This window comes from Rana temporaria, chromosome 3 (genome assembly GCF_905171775.1).
Source record: "Rana temporaria chromosome 3, aRanTem1.1, whole genome shotgun sequence".
In the NCBI taxonomy this organism is placed as follows: Eukaryota; Metazoa; Chordata; class Amphibia; order Anura; family Ranidae; genus Rana; species Rana temporaria.
Genome location: NC_053491.1, coordinates 168993879 through 169006508, shown reverse-complemented (window position 1 = coordinate 169006508; position 12630 = coordinate 168993879). Strand labels below are relative to the sequence as shown.

Here is a 12630-nt window from a genome sequence, read left to right as displayed (position 1 = left end):
AGAGGCCTGTCCAGGTACACTATACCCACTCCGGCTGGAGTGGCGATGAAAGTAAAGTATCGTTGGAAGCAGGACTGCTTCCGTGCTGTTAGGCCTGAATCTGCTATTTCTCCTCCTCATCCATCTTTGCTATCTACCTCAAGTTTTACTGTTACCGTGTTGGGTAAAATAAAAGCACAAGAAAAGACACCTGCTGTTTGGACATTCCATCATTGCTGCTCTCATTAACTACCCTATTTTTTAACCACTTCCGGACCGCCCGACGTCGCTATACGTCGCTACTTTGAAGAGGAATATCGTTGTTATGGTAGCAGTTAGCTACCATAACCCCAGTATCCTCTTCAAGAGCGGGCAGTCTGCTTCAAGATAAAAATGGTGTCTGCGGCAGATTCGCTTTTTATCGCTCTCTGTTGCCCTCTGCCGTTTACCGGAGCCGTCAGTAGCGGCGGAGGCGATCGGATTCTCTCCCTAGCCTGACATGGAGACGAGTGAGGGGAAGATGGCCCCACCCGTCTCCGTATCATTGCATTTCATATTTAAGGGGTCCTGTCATCCTTTTTTTCCTATTACAAGGGATGTTTACATTCTTTGTAATAGGAATAAAAGTGACCGATTTTTTTTTTTTTTTTTTAAAGAACAGTGTAAAAATGTAAAATAAAAGGTAAAGTAAATAAGAAAAAAATAAAAATATTTAAACGTGCCCCGTCCCACCGAGCTCATGTGCAGAAGTGAATGCATACGTGAGCAGCTCCCGCATATGAAAACGGTGTTCAAACCACACATGTGAGGTATCGCCATGATTTTTAGAGCGAGAGCAATGATTCTAGCCCTAGACCTTCTCTGTAACTCAAAACATGCATCCTGTAGAATTTTTTAAACATCTCCTATGGGGATGTTTAAGAGTAAAGGTTTGTCGCCATTACCCAAGCACAACTTTGAAGCAATTTAATCGGTGTGACATTATCTTTTACAATACAATGAAAAATCGGGCTAACTTTACTGTTGTCTTATTTTTTAATTCCAAAAAGTTAATTAAACGGCGCTTGTAAGACCACTGCGCAAATACAGTGTGACAAAAAGTATTGCAATGACCGCCATTTTGTTCTCTAGGGTGTGTATGTGTATATGTGTGTGTGTGTATGTGTGTATGTATGTATGTATATATATATATATATAATATTTGGGGATTTTTTCTAGCAAAAAAATATTATTTTAACTTGTAAACTCCAAATCTCAGAAAGAGAATCAGTCCTTAAGTGATTAAGAAGACTTTATTGTTTTTCTTTTGACGGGGAGTAGAATGTGGTGGAAGCGCTAAATCCTATTTCAAGGTTTTTATTGCTCTTTGTGTCAAGACAGGAAGTGAGAGGAAATAACTTTAATGCTTCTTGCAGGACTATTCTCAACGCTCCTCCAGCGCAACGCCTCAGTGTGAAGGGGTCCATTGAGATGCATGGGGAGCGTTTTAATAGCGCTATTTTTACCTGCGAAAACGCGGCAAAAACGCAGCCGTGTGAAAGGGCTCTAAGGGTACCTTTACACTGGGCAGTGGGTCCGTTAGTGGTAAAGCACCAGTAGTTTTAGCAGGGCGCTTTTAACCCCACTAGCGGCCAAAGAAGAGGTTAATAGCGCCTGTGTTGCAATGTTTCCGAATCGCTTTTCAGGCACTTCTGAAGCGCTGCCCATTCGTTTCAATGGGCAGGGCCCCAAAGATGCTGCTTGCAGGACTTTTTGTCCATCCCGCAAGCGCACCGCTTCAGTATGAAAGCACACAGGCTTTCACGTTGGGGAGGCATGAGAGGCAGTTTTCAGGCGCTTTACCATAAACAATAATTCAGTGTGGTCTGAGGAAAATGTATGTCACATAGCAATGCTTTTTGATGATTTCCGCACTCAATAAACAGAATTAATGTTGTTTTTGAATCACAAGGAAAAATAACATTGACTTTTCCAGGACTTTTGGCAATGCTGCCATTGTTCTGAGCTCATGGTTAATGTTTTCCTATACAGTTCTGGCTGTGATGATATCACTTTTTTTAGTAAAATTTTTCACAGCCACAGTTTACAATTCATAAAAAAATATACAGAGGGGATACAGTGGACCTCATAGAGGGTCATAGATACATTTGTCAATCAGCATAGTACAGGTCAGATCAGTGGCAAAATGGCATGTGTGTATCCCTTGAACCAAAGTACTTTGGAAATAGAGAGACCCTGGCCCAGATTTAGAAACGAGATACGACGGCGTATCTCCGGATACGCCATTGTATCTCTGAGTGCGGGCCATCGTATCTATGCGACTGATTCAGAGAATCAGTTACGCATAGATTTCCCTAAGATCCGACCGGTGTAAGGCCCCGTACACACGAGAGGATTATCCGCTGGAAACGGTCCTCTGGACCGTTTCCGCGGATAAATCCTCTGGCGGATTTTGATCTGATGGTTGTACTAACCATCAGATCAAAATCCGCGCGGAATTCCCTCCGCGGTGACGTGTCGCGCCGTCGCCGCGATGATGACGCGGCGACGTGCGCGACGCTGTAATATAAGGACTTACGACGCATGCGAGGGAGGGAATCGGACGGATTGATCCGGTGAGTCTGTACAGACCAGCGGATCAATCCTCTGGACTGGATTCCAGCGGATAGATTTCTTAGCATGCTAAGAAATTTTTATCCGCCGGAAATCCATTGGCCCGAAAAATATCCACGGATCTATCCGCTGAAACTGATCCGCGGATAAATTCCAGCGGATAGATCCTCTCGTGTGTACGGGGCCTAAGTGTCTTACACCGTCGTATCTTAGGCTGCATATTTACTCTGGCCGCTAGGTCGCGCTTACGTATAGTTACGCAAGGAATATGCTAATTAGGTATTTACGCCGATTCAGAAACGTACGTCCTGCCGGCACATTTTTTTACGTCGTTTACGTTAGACTTTTTCCGGCGTAAAGTTACCCCTGCTATATGAGGCATAGCTAATGTTAAGTATGGACGTCGTTCACGTGCCGAGTTTTGAAATTTTTACGTCGTTTGCGTAAGTCGTTCGCGAATAGGGCTTAGCGTAAGTTAACGTTCACGTCGAAACCTATGAGGCTTTGCGGCGTAATTTCGAGCATGCGCACTGGGATTTTTTCGCGAACGGCGCATGCCGTGGGGTCAAAGTGAATTTGAATAAAACACGCCCACATCAAACACGTTTGAATTAGGCGGGCTTACGCCGGACAACATACGTTACGCCGCTGTAACATAGGGCGCAAGTCCTTTCTGAATACGGAACTTGCGCCTTAATTTACGGCGGCGTAACATATCGCAGATACGTTACGCCAGCAGATAGATAGACAAATCTATCTGAATCCGGCCCCTTGTCTCTTGCAACAGTCTAATCGGAAAGGCCTTTTGGCAGCGGGTGAAAATCTTCAATAAATAAGCTCAGGGCAGCTGCCACCTTAATCTAATTGGATTACTGTGGGATCAGCACTGTGAGGCATGTTCACTCTGTAGGGGTGCTTAAGAAAACCAGAAATGTCAGCCCTTGGGTCGCAAGCCACTTACTCTACAACCTTAGTGATACAAGTCCAAGCTACTAAAGTAAAAATAGGCAATGGACGTAGATGCTCTGCTCTTTGTCCTGGTCACCATAAGCATGTTGCACCTATCTATCAGCTAAACCACATGTTTTGAGAAAGTTGGTACTGATGTTGCAGCAGTTCAAATGGCTTCAACTCTCCTTGGCATATTGGAAACTCTCTGAATTGAAACGTTTTTGCACTGCTCCCCATAAATTAATTTACCTGTTCTGTGAAATTAGGATTATACCAGAGAGAAGAATAGTCAGTGTTGCGAAGAATCTTATGAATGAGATCATAGGTTGGGAAAAGCTTCCTTGAAAGGGCTACTCTATTCACCTTAAAAGCCTTATACAGATGTTTAATGCATGTACAGCATGTTTGATAGCATATAAGTTATATGGATGAACCCATCTGGGTTTCCTTAGCAAGCTGTCCCTCCAGCCAGATAAGGTGTTGGAGCTGGAAAAAAATAAATAAAACACACAGGGGAGTTCCCAGAATATCATGTTAATAATCATAAACATTTTTCTTGGCGGTGAAATCAGGACATGATATAACAACTGTGTAAACACACACATCCCAGTTCTGTGAGGAGAGGAGAGGCAGATCGCGAGTTCCTACTAGCTAGAAACCACGATCTGTCATTTCCACCAGTCACTCCCATCCCCCTACAGTTAGAACACACACTAGGAAACACAGTTAACCCCTTGATCGCCCCCTGGTGTTAACCCCTTCCCTGCCAGTAACATTTACACAGTAATCAGTGCATTTTTATAACACTGATCGCTGTATAATTGTCAATGGTCCCAAGAATGTGTCAAAAGTGTCCCATGTATTAGCCATAATGTTGCAGCCCCGATAAAAATCGCAGATCATTGCCATTACTAGTAAAAACATAAAAACGCTTATTGTGATTTTAATTACAAAACATATGTAGAAGAATACATATGGGCCTAAAAAATTCGCTTTTTATTTTCAAAATTTTCGCTCTTTTTTTGTGTATAGCGCAAAAAATTAAAACCGCAGAGATGATCAAATACCACCAAAAGAAAGCTCTATTAGTGGGGAAAAAATGACAATTTTGTTTGGGTACAGGATTGCATGCGCAATTGTCAGTTAAAGCGACACATTGCCGTATCGCAAACAATGGCCTGGTCATTGAGCAGCCAAATCTTCCTGAAGTGGTTAAGTAAAATGCAAAGATATTTTAGTTCAGGTTTATTCCTGAAAAAATAAAAATTGTACACAAAATATCAAAACAAAGAAAACAAGTTCTGGCTACCTTTAATACCCAGTTTTTTGTGTTTTTGTTGTCCACAGCCTCCACGCTGAGAAAAATACATATTTTCTGCTCAAAATTATATTATTATACACGTTTTCTGTTCCTAATCAGTGAACATTATGAAAGCATGTTAACATTGATAATTTAGCTAATGTATGATTATCTCTGTCATTCTGGGAGATTTCCAGTGTTGTAAAATGCAGAAGCGTTTGTTTCTTTTCAAATACTGAATTCCACAGTGAGAAAATTAATATTTCATGAAACGTATAAAAGTTGTATCCTATGTTATATGTTTTTTTTGCTCCTACTTCAGCTTTTTATTCCTGTCTCTATAGCATCATTTTAGTTATCCTTCTTTCCTGTTTGCATTAGACTGCTGTGCTTCTTTGATTTTGGCCTGTCTCTTCTGTCAGTGCACTGAGTTCATCCTTGGCCCACATCAGGTTTGCTCCTGTCTGCATGAGGCCTGCAACTCCTGCTGTGGCTACTGTTCCAATGTCTGTGTGGGCCTTGAGGAAATTCCTGCTGAGGACCTCAACTACCACTTTGATTGTGACTTTGCCCTTTTTGATTCTTGCTGTGAGACAGCTGAGTGCCTGGAGATCTGTTTTGAGTGTTCTGAACTCTGTGAATATAGTTAGCTGAAAGGATGACCAAGGTCAATGTTCAGTAAGTGCATTTATTTACTGCTGCACTGACTTAAGACTCACATGAATATCTAACCAACAACAGAAAAAGTCGCTAATTTTACCAAATCCTAATACTGTAACATTAAGTTTTTTAACAGACCCTGTTTTGTATTTTGATTTTTTTTTTAAAGTTAACTTGGGTTTCATCCTTTTAGTTAAAACGTTATACGTTAACGATTAAATTATACTAAATGGCTAATGTGCTTTTGAACTTTAAAACCTAATTTACTGTATATTCTGTAGGTCAACCGCTTAATTTGTCCATGTAGTTGGATATGATTAACTAGTGCCTGATGCATGAAAGATTGCATTTTTGCATCTTTTTGTGTTTTGTTATGTAATTGTTGAGTTTTTTTCTTTTTATTTCACCTAATTTACCAAATTCTCTTGATAACGTTTTCTTATGATACAAATAATAGCATATCTTGAAATGTGCTTTTGTGCTAAAGGACAAGTGTGGGATTATTAAAAAAAAAAAAAAAAAACATACATACTCATCTCCATGTTAGAGCATTAGTGCAACGCTGCAGCTGTCCCACACTGGCTCTAAGACCGAGAGCTGAGTGGTCACAGGACCAATGATCTGTCAGCTCTTGGTCTGCTTGAAGTGGAAAACGGTGAATATCAATCACTGCTCTCCATTCTGCTCCGCCATCCCTCACTAGAGCCCCAGGTTAAGCAGAGGTAAGTGAATTTGTATCTGGCTCTCAGCCACATGCTGAAAGGTGGAGCCAGCAGTCAATTAGGTAACTGGGTGGATCCCGAAAATATTATTGGGATCCTTCCCATTTCTGTTATGGCTCTGCCCTGTCAACTGATAGCAGAATATAGCCCACAATCAGCTGACCCTGGATCGCAGAGTACAATAATAAATGTACTCCTGTGATCCTAAAGAGAAGTAGAGTCAAAAAAGATTTGGCCATACTTCTCTTTTAGGCTGGGGGTCACACTAGTGCGAATTGGATGCAGTTTTCCCCGCGTCCAATTTGCATGACAGGAGATTGTGACTGGCTCTCTATGGAGCCAATAAACTCAGTGATGGCTCCATCATATCTCAGTGATGGCTCCAAAGCAGCTTGCACAGGAATCCTGTGCATCTTTGGCTCTTTTTCAGGGCTAAATTCAGGAAAAAAATTGGCACTGATTTGTCCTTGAAACGAAGAACAGGGACGCACCGGACCCCTGCTGCAAGCCGCTACCTGGCAGCAGTGTGAACCAGCCTTAATAATCAATTAAAAGAGATAAAGAACAAACTGATAAAGAACAAACTTAAATATATTGTGTAAGATTAATGAGAGATTTATGAGCTTACAATTTACCAATGTTTTACATCCTTTTTTCAATTGAAAGACATCATGGGTTATACTGCTGAGACTAGCACAGTTGTTTGGCTGGCTTTCAGCATGACAGTGGTTTTGTAGCTGTAAGTACACAGACATTGCTTTAGGAGCATGGCAAATACACAGATAAAATAGTCTTCTCGCAGACATGGAAGTGGTATAAGTTGTGTTTGTTAACCCTCATACACACGGTCGGACTTCAAATCTGACTTTTTCAACAAACTTTCCCAAAATCACATGGTTTTTCAGCTCTTTTCTGCATTTTACCGCCACCCTTTGGTCAACTTCTGCTATTGTTGGTTGATTTTAACATTGGTTCTTAGCATGCATGCTTGTACTTTGGACTAAAGTCCGATGGACTTCTGTACACATGATAGGACTTTGCACTGTAGGACTTTTGTTGCCGAAAAGTTTGTCTGTTTGCAGAGCGAACTTTTGTCCGATGAAAACCGAAAAACTTTGTCCGATGGAGCGTACACACGGTCAGATTTTTTTGAAAACCTGCTAATTTTGTTTGTTGTCAAAAAGTCAGACTGTGTGTATGGGGCTTTATACAATGTGTCATTTGTACTTCTACCAAAATGTTTCTCTTCTACTGATGAAATGCTTCTTCTATGCAGTTCATCCTGCACCCTTTTCCCATACATAGATTACTACAAGGAGTGAAATGTAAAAGAAATGCCTAAACACACTTTAAATATGTATACAACAACGAATCTGATATTTAGTAAATATGCACTGCAGGTGAATCTTCTTGATGCATGTGCTTTAAGCCCCAGCTCCACAATTCTAGCAACCCCCTAAACACCCCATCCTCCAACTAACCTATGGTATAAAAAGAAAAACTATCCAAATGCCCATTTTACACAACTGAAGCCACAGTCCCATTAGTTTAGATACACACACAAACATGTGCATATCCACCTCTATTCGGTTGGCTTGACTGAAATGGTTCATTGATTGGGTTTCTGGTACCTTGTACCAATGGCCACCAATGTTTCAAAAGTTATTCAATGTATAAAATGACTAATAATTGGGCTCATTTCTATCTTAGAGATCTTGGCGATATTGAAAAAAAGAATCTACTAAATAAGACAATCAAGAAAAAAGGCAATATGTGTTATTAAATAAAATCCCAAATGCTATATATTTGTATGCTGTTATATTAAATATTGTAAGTTCCCTACCCTGTCCACAGACAGTAGTGTAAAGACCCAGGAATGACCCAATGAAGTAAACAGAAGAAGATAGAAAGATCATAGTTTCACTTTAAAGCATTTGTTACCTTAAAAAAAGACAAAAAAATGATCATGCCAGGTTCTGCCCCCCCCCCCCCTGTAAACTGAGCACTGTTTATCATGGCTGTTGAGCCCTGATACTGTGGTCAGTTTATGTACCTTCATCATCTGCTCTCTGTCTTCTCCCCCCCCTTCCCTCCATGCCTGTCAGCTTGTGATAACTTTATAATTTTCTGTCAATCCCCTGTGTTAAACAACTGACTGTAGCTGTCAGATCGGGAAAGGGAACGGCGGGCAGTCACGTGAGCGCTGAGCGGTGCTCAGAAATAAGGTATACAGGGGTATTTTATTAATAAAGGACAGACGCTGGAGATATTGCATTATTTAACACAGGGGATTGCCAGAAAAGGATAAAGTGGGTTTAGAACCACTTTAACCTCCCTGGCGGTATGATTCTGTCTGGAATTATGTACCAAAAGCGGTACAATTATTTTGCAAGGAAATTTGGCGTTTTATACTGTAGGCCTGTAATTTTTAGAAATAACTCACTTAAATCTGACCAAACAAGAGTCTTGTAGGCATCCCGGGTATGATTTTTTTTTTAAAACAAAATTATAAATTATAAAATAATTATAAATAATTATAACAAATAATAATATAATTATAATAAAAATTATTCAATAATGTAATCAACTCAAAATCACTGAAATTTGCTCAGTTGCAGAATTGTCGCTGTCATTATTTTTTTTTTTTTAAGACGAATTTCCCCACAAATCGCTATCGCACATTTCTGCAAGTGATTATAATTTATTATCGCTGTTTTCTAGCCGATCTAAAACCATTTTTGACATAAAGGGACACTTTTGGACAATCTACAGTTTTTAGGCAGAAATGACATTTTTTATTTTATAAAAGTACATGCAGGGCACTGGGCAGACCACTAGGGACAAGGGGGGTGTGTATTTTTTACATACAGTACTGTAATCTATAAGATTACAGTATACTGTATGTAAAGTGTTTGTTTACTTTTTTGAATTTGGCGCCGATCTCCGCTCCCGTGCGTCGTAACGTCGCAGGGAACGGAGATCGGCGGCACACGGGGAGACTGTGAATCGAGCGAGGAGGTCCCGCTCGCTCACACAGCGGGGTGGCATCGCTGGATCCAGGACAAGGTAAGTAACTTGCCTGTGGATCCGGCGAGAAGGTAAGCCGCGCCGCTGCACACTCTGCACGTCCACCCCGAGCGTGACTCAGGGTTACCGATCCTAACATGGAAAACCAACCCTGAGTCACGCTCGGGGATACCGCTAAGGGGGTTAATCATTGTTTCTATGGGTGTTGCACTGACAGTCACCGCTCTCTGCTCAGGGTGGAGGGGAAAACAGTGGTGTTCGATTACTCAGTTCTCAGAGCAGAGCCTGGAGGGGACAGATGCAGCATCAGATCGATTATGCATTCACGTAGGTGGGTATAAATCTTATTTTTTTTTTAAAAGCCATACTTCTCTTTTAACTAACGCGTACAGGTCTTAATTGTCCCCTGGCTTTTGACTGGACATTAAAATGAAAATGAGCCCACTCATGAGCTTGTCTCTCTTGTCACTCTGCCCTGTTCTCCTACCAGCAAGTCTCTTGCTAGCACATGTGAGTTTCAATGCAACGTATTGGCTTCTTGTGCTACTTTTCTTTCTCCAGTCTTAGCTGTGATGTACAGTAGACTGCAGAGGTTGATCGCAAGTCACATTTGGGTGTATGCACTGCTTACATAAAGAAAAACAATAATTTATTGAAAAGCATAGCAGTAATTTAATTTATCTGCCTGGATTTCAGCTTTTAAGTAACCCAAGTTAACAGATCCTACCTAAAATGTAAGCTACTTGGCAAAGTATTCACTTAAAACTACCACTAGAATAAAAGAAGGTAGAACAAGCTCATTTCACACATAGAAATCACTAAAAGCCTCATGAGATGAGCTTTGTTTCATACTGCTGGAAAAATATTAGCACAGCAAAGTTACTCTTTGCGTAAAGATATACGCATAAAGATATTTGTGGCTTCTAACTCCTTATCTCTTGTACGGTACATTTGGCAGGTCTTTTATGTCCACTGGTTTTAGGTATTTTTTTCTGGTTTCTCACCAGTTTCTTTTCTACTACTAAAAATCCCTCTGTAGATGCAATAAAAGGACAATAAAAGATGATGATCTTTAGTTTAGTTTTATTTTTTTTTATAAAGCATTACTGATGTTAGTCAATGCCATTAAACCAAGTCTGTTCTAATGTAAATGTAAATGTTTTTAGTGTTGACTCAAGGCTCTACCAAGCCTCATGGCATCCATGCACTAGGTACTGTTCCTGGCACAGCTGATAACATTCTTGGGGAGTCACAGGTGACCTAGTAGACTGTAACCTTTAGAGATTCCTTTAGTTTTGGATTTTGGCTTTGAGTGCAGAGATAAACCAGTTCTGTCTTTCTTTTATCGCTTGGCAGACACTACATAAAGTTTTTGCATGTTTTGAGGAATTGTGGATCTCCCAAAAGGTGGATTTATCAAGACAAACAGCAAAATTCTCTTTAGCTGATTTCATTTGAGAGATTTGCATTCCTGTCTTTTTTGTAAATGAAAATTGCAGTGTTTAAATTGCAAATGTTCTATTATCTTTGCATGGAAGTCAGTGGTAAAGCTCTGATCCTGTCAGATGAGGGAACTACATGTCGCATCTTTTGGGAGAAGATAATCTTGTCTGATAGAATCAAAGTGTTATTAACTGGAGAACATCACAAGCCGAAAAAATCCAGTGTAACCTTAGCCAGTGTCAGAATTCTGCTTTCAGAGTCTGCTAGGTCAAACAGAGTTGCTATATAGTTTTTGCAGGTGTAGGTTTCATACCTGAATACCGATCAGTTAACTGTATTTTCAAAGCTGAAGCAGACACAAAGATTTTTGTCAGTTCCTGTGTAAACAAATGTTACCTCTGCTCAGGTATAATAAATGTCCACATTTTGGCACTGTATTTTAAAATCACTATTTTTCTTTGTCAGTGTCCCGCTCCAAATAGTAGAACTGCACATGGACCGAAGAACTAGTATTGTTTATTCGCCCCCTCTCTCCTTGGCCATTCCCAAAATGCTGAATATTCTGTGAACCAATTGTATTTTACAATTTTTACAGTTACAGGTACTTTAAAAAAGTGTTCATACCCATTAAAATGTTCCACATTTTATCTTGTTACAACCAAAAACTTAAATGTATTTTATTGGGATTTTATGTGATAGACCAACACAAAGTGGCACATCATTGTGAAGTCAAAGGAAAATGATAAATGTTTTTCCATATTTTTTACAAATAAATATCTGAAAAGTGTAGCGTGCATTTGTATTCAGCCCCCTTTTACTCTGATACCCCTAACTAAAATCTATTGGAGCTGTAGAGATCCACAACTCAGGTGGGAGAATCTGTCCACAGGACAACTATTAGCCATGCACACCACAAATCTGGCCTTTATGGAGGAGTGGCAAGAAGGAAGACATTGTTGAAAGACAGCCATAAGAAGTCCCGTTTGCAGTTTGCGGAAAACACATGTGGGGGACACAGAAAACATGTGAAAGAAGGTGCTCTGGTCAGATGAGACCAAAATCATTTTTTTGGCCTAAAAGCAAAACGCTATTTGTGGCAGAAAACTAACACTGCACATCATCCTGGACACACCATTTTCTGCCACAGGGACAGGGAAGCTGGTCAGAGTTGATGGGAAGATGGATGGAGCCAAATACAGGGCAATCTTAGAAGAAAACCTGTGAGGCCCCATACACACAGGAGGATTTATCCGCGGATACGGTCCAGCGGACCGTTTCCACGGATAAATCCTCTCGAGGATTTCCGCGGATTTCTATGCGATGGAGTGTACACACCATCGCATTGAAATCCGCGCCAAAATCCTCTGGCGATGACGTGTCACGCCATCGCCGCGATTATGACGCGGCGACGTGCGCGACGCTGTCATATAAGGAATTCCACGCATGCGTCGAATCATTACGACGCATGCGGTGGATCCCTTCGGACAGATGGATCCGGTGAGTCTATACAGACCAGCGGATCCATCCGTTGGGATGGATTCCAGCAGATAGATTTGTTTGGCATGACAGCAAATATTCGATCTGCTGGAATCCATCCCAGGGGAGAAATATCCGCGGAAACAGATCCGCTGGAGTGTACACACCATAGGATCTATCCGCTGAAACCCATTTGCTGGGATTTTTCAGCGGATGTATTCTATCGTGTGTATGGGGCCTTATGCCGTGTACACACGATCGTTTTTTTCCGATGAAAGAAGTCCGGACTTTTTTCATCGGAAAACCGATCGTGTGTGGGCCCCATCGGACTTTTTTCTATCGGTATAACAAACATAGAACATGTTTTAAATTTTTCTCATGAAAAAAAAAAATGATAGTAAATTCCGATCGTCTGTGTGAAACTCCATCGGAGAAAAATCCATGCATGCTCAGAATCAA

The 12630-nt window shown here is 40.9% G+C and overlaps 1 protein-coding gene across 8 annotated transcripts in view; it reads left to right on the top strand.

Moving 5' to 3' along the window:
• MDFIC (MyoD family inhibitor domain containing) overlaps positions 1-12630 on the top strand; it is a 198709-nt gene that overhangs the window by 170147 nt on the left and 15932 nt on the right. For 6 of the 8 annotated variants that reach the window (XM_040343788.1, XM_040343782.1, XM_040343785.1 and 3 more), the window contains one exon: positions 5225-5521. The exons of the other annotated variants lie outside the window; for them this stretch is intronic. In XM_040343788.1, coding sequence (XP_040199722.1) covers positions 5225-5493 — 269 coding nt within the window. In that variant the 3' untranslated portion in view covers positions 5494-5521. The remainder of the gene's footprint in view (positions 1-5224; positions 5522-12630) is intronic. 8 annotated transcript variants of the gene reach the window in all.